This window comes from Ambystoma mexicanum, chromosome 2q (assembly GCF_040938575.1).
Source record: "Ambystoma mexicanum isolate Mex_15411 chromosome 2q, UKY_AmexF1_1, whole genome shotgun sequence".
Taxonomy (NCBI): Eukaryota; Metazoa; Chordata; class Amphibia; order Caudata; family Ambystomatidae; genus Ambystoma; species Ambystoma mexicanum.
In genome coordinates, this window is record NC_090924.1 from 636989118 (window position 1) to 637015677 (window position 26560).

General features: G+C 44.8%; 1 protein-coding gene across 3 annotated transcripts in view; it reads right to left on the reverse strand.

The window, feature by feature from the left end:
• CLEC16A (C-type lectin domain containing 16A) overlaps window positions 1-26560 on the reverse strand; it is a 1932649-nt gene that overhangs the window by 840371 nt on the left and 1065718 nt on the right. For all 3 annotated transcript variants that reach the window (XM_069647805.1, XM_069647806.1, XM_069647807.1), the window contains exon 17: window positions 4607-4735. In XM_069647805.1, coding sequence (XP_069503906.1) covers window positions 4607-4735 — 129 coding nt within the window. The remainder of the gene's footprint in view (window positions 1-4606; window positions 4736-26560) is intronic.

Genomic DNA, 26560 nt, shown 5'->3' on the forward strand with positions numbered 1-26560 from the left:
CTTACCACTGGACCGCGAATCAACGGACCGCTCCTTGTACCTGAGAAACTCTGCGGCTGGTTTCTTCCCTGGCAGTGTAACGGACTCCTGTCTTCATCCCCGATGAAATCCTCTCTTCCCCCGGACGAAGCACCGACTTGCATCCGCTGCCAGGAACAACTGCCCCCGCTGGAGCATTCTCACCACTTTAAGGTATTGTGTCCGCCAGGCCTCCCTTTCTAAAGATTGCTACAAGGTAATAATAACCCCTTAACCTTCTGGACTGGGCTGGCCGCCTTGACCCTCTAACTGGTCCCTTTCTTTGGTCCAACTCCTTTTTGAACCGTTACAAGACTTTTGTGCACTGCAACCGTATGACCTTGGACACATTTCGTTTTGATCCTCTTAAAGTGGATCCGGCCTACTGACTCTGAATTCACGGTGTTACTTTGCCTTCTTCTCTTGTTGTGTTCGTGAAAAAGTGTCGGGATCTGTTTCAATTTATTCTCTGCTTTTTCTCTCCCTTTGTAAACCAAATTATTAGAGTGCCATCTACGTTAAGCGCTCACCGCTGTCTGAAAAAAAGTGGGGCTCTACTTAAGACTTGTCTAATATTCTTTTAAGGGAGTGTATATCTTTTAGTGACCGTGTTTTTGAATTGCTTACTATTAGTGCCTGTGTATTTTTCTAGATGTGGTTTTAAATAAATAATTATATCTTTTACACCAAGCCCTGGTCAGTGTTTACTTGTTCTATTGTGTTCTCTTGACCTATTGTGAATACTATGTATACTGCCTAACTCTTCTTGAGGGAAGTCTGACTGCTCAGCCACAGCTACCAAGTGAATCTGTGTGGTACAGACTGCTACCAAGTGGGTTTACTGCCAAACACCTGTAGTCTTAAATCTTTTGCAGTGGTCCCAGAGGGAACTGCACAGGTTTCTGCCTAACAGCGGTGGAGCATGAGACCTACCCTGCACCTCAGGACGGGGCTTGGTAGGCGTGTTGCCCTCGGCAGCCCCCTCAGACATCTGCCCGGTATTAGGGCGTAGCCCCTCGGGTGTACACCCAGTAAAAGAACCTTGTGGTCCCTCAGCACGGTCTCCAGAAGGATCTAATGAAATAGCCTTGGTACCAGTGCTGGTGCGAGAACCTGAGAGGTTCCTCCCGCTCGGGCGTTTCTTTGGGAAAGGGTCGCCCTTGCGGGGTGCGATGGAAAAAAGCGGCTGTTAGGCAGAATCCTATGCAGTTCCTTTATGGAGCACTACAGAAGATTAGGACTACAGGTATATGCAATGAATCCCCTTTGGTATCAGTCTGTACCACAAAGATTTAGTTGGTAGCTGTGGCTGAGCAGTCAGACTTATCTCAAGAGGGAGATGAGCAGTATTCAGTGTTTACACAATAGGACTACAGTACTATGGAACAAGGAAACACTGACCAAAGCTTTGTATCAAAAAGAATATATATATTTATTTTACACACTCTTAAGTCAACACACATATCACTATTACTAAAGTAAGTTAAATCAGTCAAGAAAAGTATACACAACTCCCTATTTAAATTGTAGACAAGTTTGAGCAAGAGTGAAAACTGAGCAAAACGGCACAGTGTAAACCAAGCAGAAATGGCACTCTAGCAATTTCTCAAAAGGGAGGGAAAGGACAAGTTATACAGGTTTAGACTCAAAAACACACCAGCAACACTTCTCAAGTGGATTGTGAACAAGTTAGGCAAGGCAGTACTTTAGTATAAGCAATACTTTGGTGAAAACCGAGCAAAATGGCACTTAAGCAATTCTTAAAAAGGGAAGGAAAGGTGCTTATAAGAGTTTAGGTGCACCAACACATTTCTTGAGGAAAAGCAATCTAGAGAAGGCAGTTGTAACAGATTTAGCCAGAGTCAATAGGCCAGTGCCAGTGTCAATGGTGCAGGCAATGTGCCCAGGATCAAACTGTTCTAGTAGCTGCAGTCAACTCTTTGTTTAACGATTTGAAAAGGCGGTTGCAGATATAAAAAGACAATGTTAGACGATAGGGACGGCCAACCCAAAAGGTAAATAAAGGATTTAAAACACCTTTAGCAGTACCCAGCGAAACGGGAGGCACTGGTGGAACAATGTACCTTAAAAGTGGACAAGGCTCCTGCAGTGGCAGTAGTTCCTGGCAGTACCTGCAGTTTGGGAGATCCAGCAGAGGAAGAGAGGCTCTCGTCGTGGAGGAAGGTTTGAGTTACTGCACTGCCCAGGGAAGAAGCCAGGCGGCATGATGCTAAAACAAAAATAAAAAGGTACACTCCTTTAAATTGCGGTCGTGGTGGACGGGTGCATGGCTATCCGGTCTCCTAGTGCGGGGCACTGGCGATTCGACCAAGGCAGGTCATGGAAGGCGATTGGCGAACTGGTTGGCCCCACCAGCTCAAGGGAAGAAGACTCTTGCAGGTGAAGATCTTCTCGGGTCGTTGGAGAAAAGTGGTGAGGATCTGCAGCAGGGCTTCACCGGTGGTTCAGTCGTTGCAGATGTCTTCAGCTTCTCTCCTCTTCGGTTTTCTTAGTTCCAGTGGCGACGTCTTGTCCTCCAGTCCTCAGAGCCCTGCCATTATGAAGAAAAACCCCCATTCATACAGCCTAGCTGCCACTCACACAGCGAGGTGGTTATCCTGGCGGGATAACCCTCCAGCCTATCAGGGCAGAGTGCGACATGGGTTGCGTAGGTAACCCTGTCCAGGTTGCCTATTCCCCCTCCTACACATCCCGTCTACCCCAGACTCAGTGGCGCAGAGAGGAGGGCTTCTGTGCAGAAGCCCGCCAAAAGGACGAACAAAGGATCCCCGACCTGGGTTAGGATTGTAGAGAAAGAGACGTGAAAGAAATACTATCAAAGATCTGGCAATAAAAACCTACCGGAGTAAAGTTAATATTAAAATAAACCGGCGGTATGTTAGAGGCTGTCAGTAAAAGTGGTAGCCTCGAACAATGGGAAAATCCCATAGGGAAATATTTGCGGTCGAATATTTACGGTAGTAACCACCGCCACCAGCCAGAAACATTGGAGAGAGGGACTGTACGGTACCCTCTCGAAAATGAACACCAGGGAAAAACTATTAACCCTTGCCAGTACTTCCATAGTAAGATGGGTTGTACTGGTTTTGTTCATAACTATTGACTAGTAAAGTCAATGGGGACAGTAGTCAGTCCCAGGGTATGTAGTCTATGTTTGGGAGTCACTATGACACCCCTGTGTTACTGCACTGAGGGTGCTATGCAACACACATGCAAAAAGATGATACCTATGAGGGTGAGAAAAACCCCATAGACCATAAGCACAAAAAAAGCCTAAAACACACATCAGCAACATGTCTAAAAGTGGGAAAAAGAGGCTCACTCTTAGCAGGAGAAAAAAATAAACCCCTCAAATCCAGCAAAGCTGCTAGGGGACTCTACGGGTAAGGGAAATTAGCCTTAGAAGAGAATTCTCCCTAACACCGGCGCTCCCTTGGGCCTTGACTTATGTCTGATGAAGTCCTTCAAGTCCTGTGGAGGCGACTTCTCAAAGAGCTCCCTCCACCGAGCTAGCCTGTTCTTCAGAGCACGCAGTGTAAGCGTGTTGCACGTGGAACAAACCTCCAAGCCGTGGTCGGGGTCAAGGCAGCGAAGGCAAAGAGCGTGGGGATCGGACTTAGGGAAAAGCCCCTCGCAGGCTGGACACCTGCTGAAGCCCGCCGATGTCGACATGCGCCGTGGAGGAGCGTGGCGCCAGACGACCGAGTACCTGATTGATAAAAAGAAGACAAAAGACAGAAGAAAGTATCCAGGTAAGAGCGTGTGGTATTACAAGACCGAAGCCAAACCCAGGAGCGCTGGTGAAATCGGCGCGTTCCAGTACACGCAGAAAAGGGGACTGGGGAGTAGCAGCGGTGGGCAGAGTCAGGGAAGTGCATGCTCCCAGGGCCGCACCCCTGCATGCCTCTAACTTTAAAGGGGAAGAATGTTTTTTTCTGGTGTAAAAGGTTCCGTCTCCCGTCCCTAGCAAGGGACACACATGCAGTATGGCGGAAAGGGGACGGAACGTAGGATTAAGTGATGGGATCTGGGATTGGACCCTGTCAAAGACTACAGGGGGGAGGGATCCCTAAAAACCCCTCACATACCATGAATGTTACAGTGACAATGTGTACAGGCAATGTGGAATAGGAACATCACTTTCACTGTTCCAAATAAGGGAGGGGTGATTGCCTCTGGAATTCCAGTGGAGTAGTGGTGCTTTTTGCCGTGGAGTTAGTAAAGACACTTGGGAGAGAATGTATTGGGAAGAGAGCCATGTGGTTAAAGGTTTTTCAGCTGTCACTGTTGGTTTCGCAGAAACAGTGTAAGAAGGTATCAAGCATCATCTGCCCCACCTTAATCAAAACAGATCGACAAACATTCACTGAGTCACTGTGAAATTGGTCAATACAAACTACCCAAGAATTTAAAATCAGGTTTACATTATTAATGGTTGAAATCAATTTCGTGAAAACCGTTGGTATACAGCAATAATGGTATTGCAAAGAAACAAAAATCACGTTGTTAGCAGCACAATTTATAAGTTAAACCAAACATGTACACAGTGTGTCAAGCATGTACTCACTCTCCGTGTTCTTTCTACATCACCGCAAGGCAACCTTTTCACAAAATCAATCCCAGTGAGCGGTGTCCCAGTCGGAGGAAGTAAAATGGAGGCATCCATCATTAAGTACTCCACATTCAAGGGTTTACTCTACAAGAAAATAGGATACAAATTGTTCAGTAAGAAAAAAAAGTATACTGCAATCTCAAAGGAAGCACAAAGTTGTTTTTACATGGTCCACGTTATATATTTTTTTAAAACGTTTATTTAAGACAGTTGGTAGCTATAAACCATTCTTCCAACAGCCAATAGGTACATGCATACATTTGTAAAGCACTTTGAGATGAATGAATTTAGACAGACTGTTATTGTAATATCCTGAATGTTGTCCCCTTCGATCAGTTCTCTGCTCCTGAGATACTGTTGAAATTCAGCCGAAATATCTTTGGGGCTGCATCTGATAAGCAGTAGCGTGCTGTAAACTCCCTCCATGTCATTCGCCCATATTAAATCATTAATTAATTCTGCGATCATTGGTGGACTCCTCAGCTTCCATCCTAGTAATAGGCGCTGTTTGGCCATCATGAGTCCCAAGTTAATAAACCAGCGCTTTACTTCAGATAGTTTGCCAATGTAACTCAGAATACACAGCTGAGGGGGCAGCTGCAATTGCAGGTTTGAGTTCTCTAGAAGAGTATTGCATACACTTACCCAGTAATGAGTGAGCCTTGGACATGCATACAACAGTTGAAACCAATCAGCCTCCTTACTCGTACGCCTGGGGCATCTCCCCGATCTATCTGCATCAAAGACACGGATCTTCGATGGAGGGTAATGCAGTCTGTCAAGAATTTTAAACTGAACAAGCCAACATTTGGAGTTATAGGATGTTTTGTTTGACACCTCATATATACTAGACCATTGCTTCTCAGTGAATTCAAGCACCAAATCACGTTCCCGCTTGGACTTGCTGTCTGGGCCTTTTAGTTGCAGCTCATCTAAGGTGCACCTATACTATACTTTAACACATTTCTTCCCACCTCCCAATCATGTATGTACGTCAGACACCCATTGGCTAATCGGCGTCTCTTCCGAGAAGTTAGGCCAACAAGCTCTGAATGCGGAACGCATACGACGGTAATATAATAGTTGCAGCAGGGTTTCTTCGACAAGAGTGCTAGCATCCTCCGAGTTTATAAACCTCCTCTGAGGGTACATATCCCCGATTTTGAGTATATCCGCTGCCCCTCTCCAGCTTCTTTCCAGAGAGGTATCGAGGTTTGGTGTCAAACAAGGTACTATCAATAGTGGTGCTTATCAAGCATACAGAACTGCAATACCTTGCATCTTAGGCAGTCTCTTCCAGGCCACCCTCGTTGCTTCCACTGGGTCTAATGGGCCACCCAGAGTGTATTCGCCTCCATACATGAGGGAACGCAGCGGGGTATCACCCGCGGCGACACAGCCCACAATACTGATTCAAATCACCCACAGTCAACATATTAATATGAGCGACAAAAAGACTCAAACAGACGTGCATGCTGTCCATAGTGGAACTGAATTCAGTATAGTGCTTTTGTGTAGGCAACTAAACTATGAAAATCTTTTCCTGCAACTAACAAGGCATCATCAAGCCTAACTTTTACACTTTAAGAGTACGTGAACTTAATTTTAGGAGGCCTGATGAATTGATAGAGTGGATTGTGAGGGCTGGTAGTTGCCCTGAGTCTGCCTTTTGGCTCTTAGAAGGACCGGATGCTTAGAACTGGTAAAAATGTTAAATCCCTGATATGACTGCAAACCAGTAGCTTTTTGGGTTGGAATGTATCCCCTATGCATTGCTCTTGCCCTTAGAAGCACCATGTAAGTGCTAAGGGGCTGAAACAAACCCCTCATCCATAGCAGATTCCTAATTTTTTGCTGCATTTCCAAATGCTCAACCAATCTTTTTGACCATGCTCCTTGTTTTCCGAGACTTCGATTCCCATTGGTCCCAGGGAAATCTCATAATACATGTTGCAGGTCTTCACGTACAACACTCATGTCACATCAGGCATCTCTGGGTAAAATGGATTTTTTTAAAACGTGGGCTTCTCAATTTTTCTTGTTACTTGTTGTGCTCTTCTTCCGGACCCCAAGCAAACAGCGAACAGGAGGACCAACAAGCCATGCATCAGCCTGAACATAGCAAGCTGTTAAAGAGCTTGTGCTCACCATTAGGGTGACTGCAGAGCAGCACCCTCACCAAACTGGCATTCATAAACTGCTGAGAGACCATCACATGAACTGGAACATTTACTGTTGCATGCGGCCTCACTGTGCCAGCTAAAGGAGAGAGAAGCAGAGGTGAAATCATTTGTCAGCAGTGTCCAGCTCCTGCTCTGATATCTGAGCCTGTATGAGAACCTGGAAGTCTGGAGGCCGGCTGAACAAAAGAGGAGAGTACTCTAGGCTCCCTGCACTATCTGCCACTTCCTTCTGGGCTTTTTGCTCTCAGTCCTCTGCTCCACCTGTCCGAGACTGAGATATCATCCATATTCAGTAGTTGTTACTTTATCCACTTCTATTATCTGTGCAGGGATAATTTGGCCCACAGGGACCTGCCTGATGCATCTTCACACTCCCGTCTTGCACTGCTTTCCTGCTTCCTTCTTCTCAGCGGCTCTCTGACTTTCTCAGTCTCTCCTTCCCTCTCACTCGGTTTCTCTCTCTCTCTCTCTCTTGTACCCAACCTCTCCAAACCTTCCTGGTCAGGAATTGGAAACTCTTTCACATTCTACCCATCTCCTGCTGACAACATCCATTCCTCTGATTTCCTTCTAAGTGCGTCTTACATAACCAAACGTTCTGGCCCCTATCGCCAACCCCGTGGTATTTTCCACACTCATGCTTTACTGTATGCTCCTTAGACGTGCACCATTTGCCTCCTGATATTCTCCGACTTCCACCTCAAACCTGCAAAATGGTTCTGCCAGAGCTTTACCAACGTCTTCCTCACTATGAACAAGAGTTTCTTCCATATCTTTCCCAATGTTTGCTTAACTATTGCTAAGATCCTCCTCAGTATCTCCAACCACCAGCCCACTCTCGTCCAGATCTTTTACAACCTCTTCCATACTATCACCAACCTTCTCCAAGTATGCCTAGTTGCTGAACCCCATCCATTAGACTCCTCCTGGGTTTACATCACTTGATCATCTTCATCAGCCATGTCTTCAGTGGCACTAATCCCTCCCTCCTTAAAACCGACACATGTCTCCTGCCATGGGAGTCAAGGCAATAGTGACTTCAAAATGTATGATTTGAGAGAGAACGTTCTGTTTACTGAAAGCAACACCCCAGGACCCCACTTTGTGATGCCCAATCCTCAAAACTATGCTACAGTGTGTCAGAATCCCACCCACTAGCCTCAGGCAGACATAACTAGATGCCACTGCATTCAGTTACCTGCTTTACCGCTACAGTGTTGGACTAAACACTTCATGTACCATTCCAAGTTTCAGTTTAATCCAGCAAGTGCATTCTGGAAGATGCATGCTTTCCAAGAGGAAAATGCCTGTAGGAGGGAAATTAACTGCTTCCACATGCCTCAGGATGCCCCAAACTAGAGAGAGCTTGATTGCACTCAGTTGCTGCATGCAGCTTTGAGAAGCAAGAATGAGCTTGATTATTACCAGCTGCCCATTAGAGGGCTTTCATAGGTTCACTTTCAGCAGCTGCAGTTTTTGTATCAACTACCTTTCTCTGGGAGTTCCTGCTTTGTGTTTCTGTGGTAATTTCTAAACCTTTCCTTGATAACCTGCTTTTGCTACTAAATCCGGTCTGCTGCATCTATTTTATACAATGTCTTATCTAGTCTGCTGATACAGCCTAGCAGTTCCAGAACCTTTCATTGAGATCCTGCTTTTCTTGCCTGTCCTGTCTGCTATTTCAGCCTACCAGTTCTCTGCCAGTACTTGTGCTGCCTTTCTGTCTGTCTTCCGTTTTCCTCATTCAGAGACTCCCCTTGTTGCCGCATATGCGTTTTACCCTCCACCTTCTTGCAGTACAGTTTCTTGCTTTATTTTCATTTTCTATTGTTCTATAATTCCATTTATTTGCTGAGTTAGCAGCAACCTAGGGTATTAAGCTTTACGGTTCATTTCCTTCTTTATTACTAGACTTCAGTTCATAGTTTGAGTGCCTGCTCTTCAGCGTCTCTTGATCCACGTATTTGCTGAGTTGAGAACAACATTGTGTCTTGCCTGTGACTAGTGCTTTGTGTTTCCCAATATGATATGTCATTCATAATGCGCTGATATCTTAGAATGCTAGATTTCTCCATTTATGTGTGGCAGCTTTCCTTGCCTATTTCTCCGACAGTCATTGCCCTCTGTATTGATCGGAAAGACGTACTGCTGGTGCGTTAAAATTTTGTGAACAGACCGCAAACCGCAGTCGTGAGAACGCGGCCATGTTGAAGCCGTGTTCAGGGTGTCATATATATGAAATTTGCAAATTCCGAAAAGTAGCATGGCCAGAGTTAGAATATTTAAAGGTAACATGCAAACTGAAACATGTGAACATGGTATCTTACAAATGGCTAATGTTTACGCTGATAGATCCCCACCAGTGTGTCTGAGGAGAGGGCAGGTGCCAGGAGCAAGCCAGTGACCGCACACAGTACTATCATATCAGTGACAGCTGCGTGGTTGTAAATACTTATTTTCACAGTAAGAGATTCCATTCGATGTAAAGATTTAGTCCATGCCTGACAGAATCGAAGTTATAAATCCATTTTTGCTCCAGCCTGCGGAGTCCGAGATCCCTGTCACCACCACGTGGGTGTGGATTTATCGTTTGAAGTACACATCAAAATATATCATCATGGGAATGCTTCATTTTTTTGTAGTGTTCCACAAGCGGTTTATCCGCAGTGCCATTTTTAATACACGAACGGTGTTCCCCAAGTCTGATCCTAATGGCTCTTATGGTCTTGCCAATGTACAAAAGCCCGTAAGGGCATCTGATGCAGTATACTGCCCACTTTGTGGCACAGTTGGTGAAAGATTTTAGCTGCCAGTTTTTTCCTTTTAAATCAACAGATTTAAGGTTTTTAGTGAAATTACACATTAGGCATTTACCGCATTTAAAGTGCCCCATAACGGGTGGAAGATGCCATAATGTAGATTGTTTGGAGTGGTTGGATTTTTGTTGGGGATACGTGTGGACCAGTTTGTCACTAAGATTTTGCAGGCGTTTGAACGCAAACCGCGGCGGAGGGATCTTAAAATCCTCCGTGTTGATCATCTTCCAATTTTTCAGTATTGATTTTCTTAAAACTTTACTTATAGGGGTGAAAGATGACACACATTGGATTTTATCTAAAGTGGTTTTGGTTGGTCCTGGAGACATTTGCTGCCCTTTTATAGATTCTTCTTAGAATATGAGGGGGGTAACCTCTTGCCTTTAGATTCTTTTTCAGTGCCTCACTATGATGTTTGAAATCTTGTTTATCTGTACAATTACGCCTGATGCGAAGAAACTGGCCAAAAGGTAAGTTCTCCCTTAATGATTGCGGATGAAAACTGGTGAATTGTAACAGAGTATTTTTTTGAGTGGGCATTTTGAAGAGGCTGGTGCCAATTTTGTTGTTAGGCATGCGATAAATGAGAAGATCCAAGAAGGCAATTTTGTCTTTATTGACGTCACAGGTGAAACTGATGGACACTTCCCGGCAGTTGAGCCAAATGCAGAAAGAGTTTAACTCTTCCTTACTACCCCGCCAGATCATAAAAATATCATCAATGTAACAATACCATGCTCTAATGTTCACTGAATACAGATTATCCACATATATGTAGTTGTTTTCAAAGTAGTCCATATAAAGATTGGCCAAGTCGGGGGCAAATGTAGCCCCCGTACTTGTACCATGTAGTTGAAAAAAGGAGCTGTCATATAAGAAGAAGTTTTTGGTGAGAGCCAGGTGAATGCACTCGGCTATGAAAGCCCACGGGGGATCTTTTACCTCACATGCTTCTGGATTCTGAAGCATTACAGTGGTACATTTAGTTTGTGGTATGTTAGTATATAGTGAAACAACATCAAGCGTGACAAAGATGTCATGCATTTCCACACTTAATATGTCTAAGATTTTTATAATTGAGGTAGAATCTTGTACAAATGACTTCCTTTCTCTCACGAAAGGTCTCAAAAAGACATGTGCCTATATTGACAGGGGATCCAGTAGAGAACCAATAGCTGACACAATAGGATGGCCTGAAGGTGTGGTTTGATTTTTATGCATCTTAGGGAGGCAGTAGAATTCCGGTGTGACTGGTTGTTTGTTAATCAGGAACATCCTTTCCTCGTCATTGATCCACCCTTCTTCTGTGGCATGTGTCATAAGGCTGGTTATTTCTTCCATGATTTTGCTGGTGGGATCTGAAAGGATTTGTTTGTACACAGAAGTATCCAGAAGTTGTTTCTCCACTTCTGTTTTATACAAGTTAGAATCCCAGAGCACAATTCCACCACCTTTATTGGACGGTTTTATAACAAATAAGGTATTCTGCTCTAGATTTTTTTCGTGCTACACGTTCAGCTTTAGAGAGATTATCCTTATGTCTGTTTTTGTTCGCACGTAAGAATTTCATGTCTCTCAAAATTTTGTTTTTGAAGGCAAGGATTTCTGGAGATACCATAGATTGTAGAGGTATAAAGGTGGAGGGTGATTTCTTGCCTGATTGGTTGTCATCTGTTTTTTTAGAATCGTCTTTATCATGGAAGAAGTATTTAAGCCTAACGATGCGGAAGAAGTTACGCATTTCAATTTCTGTCTGCAAGGGGTCTGCTCTACAAACAGGAACGAAAGATAAACCTTTTGCAAGAACAGATTTCTCATCTGGTGAAAGCATGGGTGTGCTTAGATTGAAAATAGGATTTACCAGGAGGGGAATCCATTGTCAGATGCGCATCATATGATTGCCCCATTGTCTGTTCCTGCCGCGGCTTCCTCGCCGCTGAAAAAACGGTCCCCTTTGGGGTGGGTTTGTCCCGCTGGTACTGGGAGCATTTACAATAGTATCAGAATCACTGCTATTGGATGAGTTTGAAAGGTCCCAAACCTTGTATTCTTTTGCATTCTAGTATAGGATTGACCTTTCCAATTTGTCTGGTAGGTATTATTTTGCTGAAAGAAGCCCGGAACCAGGAACAGATACGTGGTTTCCTCTTTGTAATTGGCAGTATCTTTGTTCAGTTTCCAAACCTTTTTATCTAACGTAAATGTTTGAAATTTTGCCATTCCTCATTGCATTTTTCCAAAGCAGATTTGATATCTGGGATGACTGATTCGTCTTTGATTTTTTTTTCTCCAGTGTGTCTAGTTCTTCCTGTTTCTTGCCTTCTTCCTCTGATGTTTCAATTATGAGAATCACCCAGTTGCGGGAACATTTGTTACCGACTCCACTGAACCCTTTTAATGAATTTTTGGGTTTTCGAGAAAGACTCTGGGTATGTTTTTGATCTGGAGGCCTTCAGGGATGACCCTAGCTTTTAAGTATTCGATCATCATTTGGTTCGAATACGTTTTTTTTGTTTTCTGTGTAAGAAGGTCAAGGTTGTTTGTATTGACCGGTGGAGAGGGAGCCGGTCCAGTGACTGGGGTACCCAAATTGAAGGCATGTCGAGACATTTTTTATAGGTGTCTTCTGTAAATGACACAATATTTACACTTTCCATGTTTACTATTTTTGGAAAAAGTGCTCAACCAACCATGCGGGTTGTCCTGAAACAGGGAATACTCAATGAGCAAAATACAGTATGTCCTCTTTTTGGTTAGGGGCTCGTTGGGACAGGACTGTGAAACATTAACATGAAAGGGGATTCCAAGACGAGCTACCTACTCCTTTAGTGCTACATCAATAGGTAGCTCGTTGTGGAATCCCCTATCATGTTAATGCTGTAATTAATGTAATTACCTTCTTATGTCATACCCAGAGTGCCTTGTTTGCAGGAAATGGGAATTGGGCACATGAAGTTTGGAAGCCAAGATGGTGAGACCCACCTTTAGTCCGCACCACTTCTCTGGGCTTCTCGAACTCTGCCTCCTCCTCTGTCTGCCTACATCACACAGGAAGGGTTACTCTTCCCTGGAGAAAGGTTGGACTCTGCTCAAGATGGCCTTCCTGGGTTGGACCCAACATGTGGGTACACCTAGGCCCGACAGCTACTAAACAATAGGTCCCGTCATGGATGTGTTACTGACGAAGAGAACAATAATATGATATCCAATGCTTGTGGCTGACTGTCTAATCTCAGGAGCCATTATGTTAAAACAAGACATAGCTTATACTTCGATATTAAGAACTGCCACAAGACACTTTGGGTTACACAATTATGATATTTTGAACAAGAGGTGCAAACTGTTAAAAAGCCACCTCTGCCTGTTGGATCGAGTCGGTTTCAGGGCACTTAGCAGGTTCTGCGACAGAGTTCAAGACGGGAGACAGCTGCAGGTATCAGGCAGTTTGGCGGGCGAGGCTGGACAGACAGCTGCAGGCTGCCCTACACAGCGGCTCGGGGTCAGGAATCGCTGTCTCAGTATAACAATAGTCCGCTATGTAGTCAGTGGCAGCTCAAGGGGTTCGATTGGCTGAAAATGTCCTTTAAGGCAGACGTCGGAAGATGCTTGTCGATGCACTTTTCCTACCTTCTTCACTGGGCTTGTGTCGTCCTTTAAGGCGTATGCCCCGTAGCTGAGGAGACTGTTGCAGACAGCTGCCTTTTCCTTGGTTTAGTTCAGAGACTCTCTGGCACTTCCCAGAAGTTTGCTACAGAGCCTAGCAGGGTATGCAGTGTGCTGGCTGGGTACCGATTCTAGAGCTGCTGGAGGGTCCTCTGGATTCAGTATCTCCCTCTGTTCCCTGGGAGATGTTTAGGGGAGGGATTGCTCTTCCCTCTTGATGGTCCTCTGCCTTCCTTCACTGGTGGAAGACGTAAGGCAGACTGTACCTTCAATCAGGGTCTAAAGCGGAGTTCTTCTTGCTACTCCTTGCAAAGTTTTCAGATGACCTGCCCAAAAGAGAGACTCAGCCCTCTTTTAAAGCCAAATGGACCACAGAGATTGGTATAGGCTAAGCTTACCTTAATGGGCCAATCCTGGATGACCACCAACAATCTCCTGTATGAATGAGGTCATAACCAGAGTGCTTTGCAACAGAAAAGGTAAAGGGGTAAAAACATGTAATACTAAGTCCCATCCATCTTCCTGTCTTTTGTGGACCAAAGGGTCTCTCTAGTTAATTGAACTCTCTGTGGTTCCTTATTAAAGTGGCAGGTCTGCCTTGAAGCTGCGGCGGGACCAGACTTTCTGTATCTGTCAAATCACATACGCCTACCTTCTGAATGGGGTCTCCCTGCAAGGATGACTACTGTAATCCACACATTCCCAGACATGACATTTCACTCTCCATTGCTACTAAGGGTTGGAGCTGGCTTCAAGTAGATGCAGTGCATATCAAAGGTTGTTGGGGCCGTCCATCTCCTTTGTTAGCCTCTGCAGCCAGGCCTCATGTGAGCCTCTTGAATTAAACTCTGATCAGTATGCAAAACTGCCAACAGCACCGGAGCTAACAAAAGGACAGGGTGGATCCATGGAGCCTTTGTTAGTTAATTATGCTGGCCATGGCCATGGCAATGTTTTGCCCTCCCCCTCCTGAGAGGACATGGTATAATCCTGGCTGCCATATCCCAACTAAATATGACAGGTGGGACGACGCCTATGTGATTGTGGAGTGCACAGGCCTATGTGATTGTCATGCAGGGAGCATAAGAAAATGTGTGCGTATTAGCCCCACATATTCTCCGGAGGTTGATCACCGTCATTCCATTTCTTTTAAAATTTCAAAAAAGCCCAAGTAAGCGCACACCCACCGTGAGAATGGTCAAATTCCTCACACTTAGCCCTAATGATCAATTCAACAATCACACAGAAACAAATAGACCTAAAAGACTCCATTTCATTATGGACTCTGTCAAGGCATCAAGAAGTAGACACAGACAACAAAGTAAAGTTTGGGCTATAAACCTTTATTAAAATCGCAATGAGGTGGGGATAAAGCCTACCTTGCCCAATGGTAAGGTGGGATTTGCATACCTAAATACAACTAAGGATAGTCTGTGCCAAGAAGTCCAAAGTAAATGTCCATCTGTATCCAAAACCTATACTTGCCCTCTCATTTATTTGTTCAAACTGTGTTGGGATGTCAGCTTCAAATGAATAAGTGTTCAAACAAAAGTTCAGAGCTTCTTCCAGCTCTCAGTCGGAAAGCAACTCTCATTCCCCAGGTATCCAAATAGTTCAATGTCAATCAACAAGGGGTTCCCCCTCCCCAAGCTTTCAAGTCTTTCAATGTTTTCACAACAACACAATTCCCCTGGATTCTTCTCAGCTTTCAGGCTCTTGGCTCTTTCATCAAAATCATAAAGTTGAACTCTAAGTTCACAATGCAGCAGCTTCTATGTATATTCAACCATAGAGTTATAGATGACTCAAGTGGCGCCTCTTGAGTGGGGTGTATTCGGTCTAGGCGCAGTTATCGGACCACACAGTCCACCCATTACAGGTCACACAACTGGCACACCCGAGTGGCTTCCTTTTCACAGTTGCACCAGCACTGCTTCAGCTCAACAGTGGTATATGACTTATATTCTGGCAGTCTTTTCCTGCTACTATTCACTTGAAGTACCACAGTCTTTTCATAGTTTTTCCACAACATGCACAATTCCTCTTTTCCTTATGACTTTAGCCAATGCTTACTTTTTCTCAACTTCAACACTTCACAGTTCATCATATTCATTACATATGCTTGCTTTCTTCAGTTTATCTGTTTCACAGTTCCTTTCTATCAGGCAAGATTTTCCTCTGCTTTTCATGTATGTGGCATTCACTCATAACTTTCCTTTGGTTCGCTATTCAAAATGCTTTGCATTAGTCTTCAAAAACAATGAAATGGCAAATTCCCAGTTCACTCTCCTGCTGGGAATTCGTTTGGTATGCTTAAACCGCTCTTTTCATAAAGTTCAATAACCTTCATAACACTGTATGCATCTGTATTTCACCTTTCCGAAGCAGTAATAACATTGCTTCTGCTTCCGCTCGCTCACTCACTTGCAAACGTTCTGAACTTCCTTCAGCATGTGGCTTGCAACACAACTTCGGTTGTCCTTCTCCGCTCTGGTTCGTTCTTCATCACTGCTGCTCCTGGCTCGACAGGCCCCACTTATCGGGTATTCGACAACTCAGACTGTTGGAGAAGGAGACCCTTTGACTCCTGGAGGTCGGCAGCCTGCCCCTGCCTCCGAAGACCTTCCAATTATGCCAGCCACAGTCTGCTTCTGCTGCAACGAGTCTGCAGCACTGCAGCGCTTCGGACATACGTCTCCCTGCTTCTTCTCCAGCCTCTCCGCCTGCAAGCATTCCACAGGAGTTCCCACTCTCTCCATTAGCCTTACCTGGGTGGGCCATTTTTACCACCCCTTTGGTGCAGGCTTGTCATGTTAATGAAACAACAGTCTTGGTACTCATCATCCCTCTTCCTCGTTCCAGTACCAGAGTGATGCTCGTGTGTGTTTGAACTAATAAAGAATGGATGCGTTTTCCTATGTGGGAGGAGACGGGGAGGTCGGGAGAGCCGTAGTCGCTGAAGGTGGACCAGCTGAGGCTCCTAGAGAGCGACACCCAGATGGCAAGAGAACGAAAGAGGCTCCTGAGATGCCGAAATGCCAGAAAGAAGAACTGCTGGGCCGCACAGCACCTGAAGAGGACACCGAAGATGCCAACAGTAACCGGTGAGCCTCCGAAGAGACACACGTCAACGGGACACTTTGTAGCGTTTACGGCTCCCGCAAGTGAGTTATGGGGAGTCCGAGAGGAAAGTGACATAAAGAAGGGGTGGCAGATAGAGTTGGATGAATGCCTAATCAAACCCTGTAATTGGCAAGATGTGAAAGTGGAAGAAAGGCGCAAATTCTCCATTTATGAGAAGTCAACTTGGGGAAACCTATAACTCGCATTGCCAACAACCAAGAGGCTATTTAAAAGAAGTAAAAGTGCAAGAAGGGTGCATTTCGCCATTTATGAGATGTCAACTTGGGGAAAACTGTAACCCACCTTGCCAGCGGTACAGACACTATAACCAAGAGGCAAAGGGGCAAAACGGGCACAATTCTCCTTTCCTGAGACACCAGTTTGAGGAAATCTGTAACCCATATTGCCACTAAAGAAGAGATCAACTGTAGTAGTAGGAGGAGTGTTCTTCCTGGCATGAGAATGAACCAGCAAAGGGACCATTTCTAGCTAGTCCTGGGAGGCGAGAGACCAGGAAAGAAACAGTTGAATGAAAGGTATTTGGTTGTGGTAAAATAGAGTTGTAGAGAGACAATGATAACTATATCATTTATAAAAGTGCAGCATCATCAAAATTAATGGTTGTGCTATCCTGGCAAAAGCATTCCATTGTAATACTTGTGATGCGTTAAAAGTTATTGGAAACCTAAGAAAGACATTTCTTTGTGAGGGAAAGCAATTGCCTTGGTTTATGAATTAGTCCTTATGAAGGAGACATTGGTCTTATCAAGAAGTATATTGTGGAGGAGAGCTACTGCTTTAGTTTGGAATAAGTGCTCATGGAAAAGACATTTCTTTTGCCAAGTGGAAAGACGCATAGGATGCAGAAGACATTTTTGTGTTGAATTGAATATATTCTTGTTCATTCAGAACTTGTCTAAGGGTATTCCCGAATGGATCCAGGGGAAGGGAGCTCAACCCTGATCACAAGGAGTACTTTCTATAAATTATAAGTTTGAACTTTTACACTGGTTTGTTGAACTGAAGATAGTCAAGTAATGCTTATACATTTGTGTTTTAAGTATTAGGGTGACGGTCAGATGTTTTATTGGACACTAAGTCATCTTTCTTTAGTTTGCCATTATAGGTACATTCTCGTTAGGATAGGGAAATATAGGCACATATCTCACCTTTTTTATTTTAATAAAATGGCAAACATTGAGAAAAATATACCTTTGTGTCCGTCTCATATTTATGACCCATCACATTACTTAGCTCTCGTTACGTTCTTTCTGAGGGACTTTCCTCCCAAGGATTCGTCATCTATGACATCTATCTCACAACACCAACTACTCTTCTAAAACCTTTCCACTGCCAGGGGGTAAAGCGCAGCTCCGCCCGATGCCATCATGCCGGGGCCAGTACATATAGAGGCACTGCGCCCCGTGACCTCAGTTCCACCCTTTTTCCCCCCCAACACTCGGACACTGAGTGACCGCAGAACCAAGGTGTACCAGCTACCCCAAGAGAGGCAGTAGGGCAGGCGATGAGGAGGAAGGAACATCCATCAGAAAGAACATTACAGAGGTAAGTAATTTGTTCTTCTAACAGACTTCTTCCTCCCACGGATTCCTAATCTATGATAGAGTCCCAAAGCAGTAAGCTACCTAGAGAAGGGAGGGTAGCAAGGACACCACCTAAACCAGAGAACTCTTAAGCACAGCACTGCCAAACTGAGCATCCTGACCAGACTTAGAATACTAGAAGTAATGCTGAGCGAACGTGTGCAAGGGAGCCCACACGGCTGCTTGGCAAATATATAGAGCAGGCACTTTGCATTGCAGAGCAGAGTTGTGGCCAACCCTCTGGTGGAGTGAGCTCTGAGACACTCCGGGACCTCCTTGCCGACCAGATCGTAGAATTCTAAGATTCAGAGAATAATTCGAGACAGGGTCTGCTAGTTAGCAGCCCTACCTGCTCGGGCACCTTCGTAACCAATGAAAAGATGGTCATAAGTCCTGCTTTCCCACGTCCAAGAGAAATAGTACTTGAGGGCCTGAGCCGGATCTAACAGATGGAACCATCCCTCTGCCTCGGAAGGGTGAGGCGGAGGAAAGAAGACTGGTAGACAGATCTTTTGAGAGAGATGGAAACCAGAGACCACCTTCGGAAGGAAGGAGGGAGGGTCCAACTCTCAATGTTGCCTTTTCCTTGGAGAAAACAAAGTAAGGAGGATTAATGGACAGAGCCTGGCACTCACACACCCGTCTAGCAGAAGGAATGGCAACAAGGAAAATCATCTTAAGGGTGAGCAGTCTTAAAGAACAAAAACGGAGGGGTTCAAATGGAGTGCCCATTCAAAATGTCAATACTAAATTAAGTCCCACGCCGGGACAACAAACTGGCGTCGGGGGAACATATTGGAACAGACTCTCAGGAACTGAACAACTGTGGGGATTGTGAAAACGGAGCCCTTCTTCAGGGTTCTCTTGAAGACCGAAATGGCCACAAGATACCCCTTTCACTGTACTAATTTGCAGGCCCATTTAGGCCAAAGACAGAAGAACTTCCAGCAGAGAGAAAGTGGAGCAAGTAAAAGCGACCGGATCCCTCTTCTCGCACCATGTCCAAAACACCCCTACCTGGCAGCATAGAGGGACTTGGTGGAGGGTCTTCTAGCAGATAGGAGTATGTCTAGAACAACCTCCGACATGTCCCACTCCCTATAACGAAGCCTTTCAGCAGCTAGACATGAAGGTTCAGGCTGCAGAGGTTCGGAATGCAGGACCCTCCCCTCGAAGTGGGGAGTTCCATCCTCTGCCAAAGACGTCTGGGAAGGCAGATGGTCATGCCTACCAACTCTGGGTACAACGTTCTCCAGAGCGATCAAGTTTTTTTTTAATTAAGCTTTTTTGGTCTTAGCATAAACAAGTACACCAGAAATCCATAAAAACAAATCTATATTAACAATCAGAAAAGATGAAAACATTTAAACGTACCCACCCCTCCATCCCCCATTTAAGCATCATGAACAATAAAATAAGTACAAAATTAAAAAGACAAAAAGGTAATAATAACTTATCTCCTCTTCAGGGTTTCTCCTACACTACTACAGACAGCAAATTACCCTAAATCAGATTCAAGAAAACCACTCCAAATATCGGACATTTTGCTCTTCCTTTGCTGCCGCATGACAATTCTCTCAATATGATAAGAGTACATTTCCTGCAGAATGACAGGAATGCATAGAGGGTTCGACGTTCAGGGCGTCTCCCCAGACCACCACGATGAGGAAATTCCCTGGAGAGGAACCACCTGCATGTCCTGTTTACAATGGAAGCAAAGAGGTCCATTTGAGAAGAAACCCAAAGGCAGAAAATCTCCCCCAAAACTTCCTGGGAAAGCTCTGACTTGTGGGAGGTTCAAGACACCTGCTCAGTATGTCCGCTAGAGTGTTCTCCTTGCCAGCTAAATGGGCCACAGCCAGAGACAAGCTGTTCTCCAGAGACCAGAAACATAATCCAATTGCTTCGCTGAACAGCGTCAAGGAGCCCATGTCACCCCTCTTGCTGAGGTTATGCATGGCTACGGTACTGTCCGGGACCAGTAATGTCTTGGCCATCACAGAGGGTAGGAAAGCGACCAGGGCCAGCCTGATCACCTTTAGCTCCAGCAAATTGATGTGCTCACAGCGCCCCGATGGGGAGCAAAGTCCGCTCACCATCAAATCTTTCAGGCGAGCGCCCAAGCCCTTCAGGCACGCATCTGTGACTAGAGTTGACAGAAAAGAGACCCCTTCAGGAGGTTGTCCTTCACTGACCACCATTGTCGGTCTTTGGACCCACTCTCTGAGACCAGAATAAGGTCTAAAGTTTGTCCCTGAAACTGAGACCGTTGAGAGATCAGTAGTCAATGTAGCAACCTCATGCACTCGAGCAAGGGCAAAAAAGCCAAGTCTGGAACTGTCGCCTGATGTTTGAAAGCCTGGACAATATTGAAAATGTTTGTCACTCTGTCCTTGGGTGGGAAACCCCAACCCAGGCAAATTTTGAAGAATGCCCCGATCAATCGGGGGAACTGGGGTGGCGAAACCGGAGACTTCCTGAAGATCAGGAAGAAGCTTAAGTGGTGCAACAGGCTACACGTCCGGTACAGATGTGCCAAAGCTAGATCTGGTGAGCAAGCTCGAACTAGTGTGAGGGGTCATAAATGTGAGGCAGACAACTTTGTAAAGAGTTTTCAACTTTAGCCATTTTATTAAATAAACAGGTTGGATTAATGCCTCACTATCCTTACCCCGACGAAGATTCCCCTGCCTAAAATAAACTAAAGGAAACACTAACAAAAGGATATCTAATCCTCTCACTTGTACAACAAATAAAGCGAAATGGAACTATATGGCAATTCAACAATAATGTATAACATATTATCAATGTCTCTTCTCATAACCTAGGTGAATGTCCCTTCCCCAGATCTGAACATGGAATTTTCTCCACAGTTCAAAGGAAACCAGGAAATCTGGTTCGACACAAAGTTCCAATACAGCTCTTAAGTTCTCGTATTTGCCAAGTTCTATTGCTTCAATAATCAGAAGTTCGCATTCATCCTGGAATAAGAACTGTCTCACATTTGTCTTCACCAAGTAAACAATCCCAATAGTCTGCCACGATAATTGTCACAGAAATTTCAGTTTAAGAAATAAATACATTATTACAACTCCTCCTGGAGTAGGAACAGACTTCACCTTTCTAATAACAAATACCTTTGTCAGGATGGTTTACTGCAATGTTGGATGAAAAAAAGAATAGTAACTTTTCTTTAATAGGCTTTCACAATTCTTTTCCAAATGTCACCAATTAACTTGAGTTGTTTATATTACTACCACACCTCAGCACTTGCACCATCTACTACCTGGTTTATTCCTTTACCTGGGCAATAACTGCTTGTCCTACAAGTATACTCGCCTGACCTTCTACTTCTTCAACAACAAGAACATAAAGGTACTTCAATGGTAACTTCCAATTTAAAAAAACCCAACTTCAACTGTCTTCTTCAGCATCAAACTTTAAACAAGTTGTAGGGAAACAAGGAACCACATTAGTGCTCTTTAAGATTCCTGGGCAATTATGCACATCTCCCTCTGGATAATCTATTCCAGAAGGGCAGCATGTTAGCTACCTTTCTTTCCCCTCTGAATCAACAACCAAATATTGACCAAAAAAGTCTCAACTATTCTCATATCTTGGGTCTGGCAATATAGTTTTCTATCACCTGAATATCTATGTTTCATAGCACATAAGCAGCAAGTCTCACAATAATTAAGCCTCTCAGTATTCCCCTCTTGCATTGAGCAGGGTTTGTTACTTTGGTATTGCTGGTTTTTAATATACCCTTGGCGTGGGTATTTCTTGTGAGCTTTTGGACTTTCCAAAGTTTCCAAAGTTTCCCCCACAGGGACTTTCCACACTCTCATGTGCTTATGTGAACAGTTACTTTTTTTCCAACAGATACAACTGTGATTGATTTCGTTTAGTTCGGTAGTCAAAATGTATGCTATTGCTGTTTTCACTCACTCAGGAGTGAAGCGACCTAACATGAACACACAAACAGCATTGGAGCGCCCCGAAGTCCCTTGCAATTCGCTCGATTACATTCTGGTCTGTGTTCGCAGGTCTTCAGTGTTTGTGGCCCCTTGCTGTACACCAGCCTCCTCTTGTTCTCCCCCGCTCGTGAGACGAATAAATGGTGCCCCCTCTGCACCAGAGAGGTTCAGTCGTGACCCAGCCACCTGGAACCACTTCCCTCGCTGCGACTGCACCCCGCTGCGCAAACTCTGCAGTAGAGAGTGTCAAAGGCAAAGACTTTCTCAGCACCCGCCACAGCTTTTGGCATTTCAGTGGTCCGCCATCTTCTCTCGCCTCAGGCCTTCCTCTCAGCTGCAACCATGGCCCTAGTTGCTTGTTTTGCCTCCACTGCTTTGCTTCTCGTTTTCTCTTTCTTTCTCCTTTTCCGAATGCCTGCACTTGAGGGGGATTATTAAGCCTCCCAGCCCCCTTCAGGTGTAGGTCATTTACACCAATTAAAATATCACTCCACAGTAGTGGTCCCCTGCATCCCTCTTCCGCGTCCAAGTACTGATGGAATTTTGGGACTTGAAGTCCCTGGCAACTAAGCTAGTTTTTCTAACCCTTTGTGCTTTGCTGATTGGTCTCCTCTTTTCTGCCACATTCTTTGAAGGAATATTATACAATTCAGTTACCAGTTTGGTTTGAAAAGAGGAATACGTTTTTTGGCCATTATTATTCACAGACTTTTTTCCATTTCCCCCGTTTGAGTTAGGGAAGCATTTAGCTCTAGGGTTTTGAGATTGGGATTTATTCACATTTATACCACAGGAGGTTGGGTTGGTTTAACCCACATTTAGGAGTTCAACAAGTGGAATAGTTAAATGACTGTGGCAGCAAGCAATTATGAATTTTGGCATTTGTAATACCTCTTCCTTAAAGGAAGGTGAATAGTATGCCTCACCCCATGGATTTGATTCCCCCATCTCCCAACACTACTCCAAGGTCAGGATTAGGAAGCATCTGCCCTTCCCTGGCCACCAGGGATGCGACTTTAAGCAGTGATTTGGTGAGGGAGCCATAGGATTCATCACACTAGACAGTTGTTCAGGTAGGGAAAGACTGAATGCCTTCCCTCCGGAGGCGATACACCACTATTGCTAGCAGCCTGATGAAAACACTGGGTGCTGAAGACAGACCAACAGGAAGGACTTGTAGTGACAGCTCCCCCCTTTGAATCTCAGGTACTTCCTGTGCTTCTAAATAATAATAATTTGCATTCATATAGTGCTACGAACCCGCAGGCATCTGGGCGCTGCTTATTACTACCCACGGTGTGGGGTGCTCATTTATCGACCTCGGAAGGATGAAAGGCCAAGTCTGGTCTTGCCGGGAAGAGAGACAGTAAAGAGAGATCATCACAAGGAGGAGGTGGTAGTGATAATGGAGGTGGCCTTGGTAAAAAGAAAGTGGCACAGTGGAGAGAGAAAAAACACCAGAAAGCAGGAAAGGAGGAAAGGAGGAAACTGGAACATCAGGCAGCGAGGACAGGAACCAGGAAGATTAACATGTAGCTGGTAAGGGCAGTCAGATTCTGGTGGGCCCTGTTGGCCATCGACAAGACCAGATAGTGGGATGCGGTCCGAGTTGGGGCCATGGAGATTATTGTAAGCTTAGTAAGGTGGAGAAAGAAAGAGTGTAGACCAAGTAGACTCATATGACCCATCTCCAGATTCCCCTGATGAATTCATTCAATTACTAGTCTGATTAGCTGAAAATATAACAGTAAGTTTTAGGGTACTGGACCATAGAAAGCCCACAACTACATCAGACTTTGAAGGGTTCAGGCCACCAAGCCACCCTATTTATTTATTTTGAAACTTATATAGCGAACAAAACCCAGAGGTATCTAGGCACTTAAACTTAAGAATATGGTTACAGTAAGTGCTTCAGGTTACAGAAAAGGAAGCATAAGAGGTGAATTACATTGTGGAATGTGCAACAGGTAATACATCATACGCCAAGTGCATAAGAGAAGTACATGGTGATCACATCCATTGGGCAAGGCCCCGTGTTGCAGGGCGGCAGCATCACATAGATGCAAAGTGAAATCAGTGTGCAAATACATGGTGCCTACCCCATGTTGCAGGGCGGCAGCAGCACACAAATGCCAAAGTCCAGCAATGGGCAAGGTGGAGGCACACACTGCATCACAGGCGACAAGGGGGTTGGGGGGGTGCACACAGCATCACATGTGACAAGTAGGGGAGGTTCACACAGCGTACCTGAAATGGACAGGGAGCTGACCGGGGCCTTCGTTGTTGGCCTTAGGTGATTTGGGGAGCAGGGCCAAACAAGGCAGCTGGAAAGATGGTGAAAATCCAAGTGGGGATAGAGCACCCAGGAATATTAGGACACAACAATACAAATGAGTATGATCCAGTGGAAAAGACTGGATCTTAATGAAATAGCAAACAAAGAACGACTGCTACTCTTGGTAGAACATTTCAATTATGCAGTCACAGAAATAAACATAAACCCACATCAATGGACATGGTGATATCGTCGACACAACAGTGTTTCGGCCTAAAGGAGCTGTGCAGTGCAGCTATGTGAGCAGGCCTTCACCAGGACGTGTGATGGCATTAGGGGTGGTCCCGGGAACTCTATCTGAGAACAAACAAATTGGGAATTGTAAGTGGAACAGTGACCTCAAATTAAAAATGATAATTCATAAAAGCTCCCATAGGATGCTTAGAATACAAGGAGACAGAAAGACGCCCTGTTGGAGGAGCCTAGAATCTTACCAAAGATTTATCCAGTGCAAGGGTAAGCACGATAATCCATCAAGAGTACAGATATCTGTGAGGCATTTAATGCGTCGTAGAGGGAACACAATCGTACCTGTAACGACATTTTAGACTCAGTAAGACTTCTAAACAGGTCATGGTCTAATGAGTGAGTAAGAGGAGACATGGCTAAAAATCTTACCTCATGGGGTAAGATGTGTCTTCTCGCTGAGTAATGGTGAAGACACCCACTCCGATTAGTGGTTCCTGACCCAGATGGTCCAAACGTGACCGAATCTGCATACAAAAAAGCATAAAGGTAAAGCTAGTGGCGTACCTAATGCACGTTTCAAAAGGAACCCAAAATACGGGGTAACATGTAGTCATACGTATGGGTGTGTGCCATGATAGGGAGACCCCGATCGTGGCCCCGAGTGAGGCGCAAAGTGGTACTTACATTAGTGATTCGAGAAGTACGTCTGGGACAGGCAGGGCGGCGGCGCGTCTCTGGACGCGAGCGCTGGGAAAAAAGAAAGTGTCTCCAGGGCGACCGTGGGTAATCAAACCCGTCGGTCGTTCCTATTGGTTGGAAAGAGACGCTCCTCTGGCGAGGCGACATCCGCGTGGGGGCCAATAGTAACCCGCCACGGGTGCTCCAAGGGGCGTGCCCGCTGGAAGCGTCAGCTCGCGGAAGTGAAGCTGTGTCTGGCTTAGCTAGTGACAATCACTGCAAGAGAAAAATAAAACGAGCAGCCGGCAGGCACCTTCATTACAGGAATACTGCGGAGCTCGAAGGGAGCCATGGCATGAGGACCGCCTTACCCACAACAACCTTGTAGAAAAAATGGGGTATGTTAAACGAGCATATCTGAATATCGGCAGCTTTATATGTGTGTGTATGATAGCAATGGACAAAAATACGTGTACCCATTCGCTAGTCATCGTGTGTAAAACACGCATTATGTGTAGAGCGATATCATCTCAGCACATTTGTTGCAGTATAATCACATTACTGCTCGGAGTAATCACTTGTACAAAAACAAACAATTTGAATCATTGTGCATCGTAATATAAAACATAAATGTATATACGCAGATAGTGTGCACTTAATGGCTCTGATCTAAAAACAACACAAAAAACAAAAATGGTTCTGAAGTACAACTATGTAACAGCCTATTGTGTACATTGTCAATGATGCTGTGTCATCTCATTGGACAAATATGTCAAAACATGGATAATGCGTAAGATTACAAGATGATGCTATGTCATCTCATTGGACATATATGCCAAAAAACATGGATAATGCATAAAGTTACAATGGATGAATATCAATAATTCAGAAAAATCCAATAGGCAAGCCACCATTTACATGGGTAAAGAAAACTTGTGGAAGTGAAAGGCCTGATGGTTATAGACTTAGGCAATGAGTATGAACCCCATGAGGACAGGATGAATGGAGAGGGACATTCAGGCCAGGAGATCTATTGCCGTTTATTGGCTGTAGAAGTGTTTCCATTCCACTGATATATTTAGACCGGTTTTGACAGTGTCAAGTTGGTGCATTTGCTGTTGTTCTAGTCTTGTCAGAGCTTTGTCCCTGTCCCCTCCTCTTTTTTGTGGAATGAGTTGCTGTGTAACGGTCCAGGATATGTCATCGTTGTGTGACCTAGTCGACTAAAATGGTCGACCAAGGGTTTATCTGGAATCTTGTTCTTGATGCAGGATCTGTGCTCTGAGATCCGCTGTTTCACTGGTCTGGCAGTTTTGCCTATATAAAGCAAGTGACAAGGGC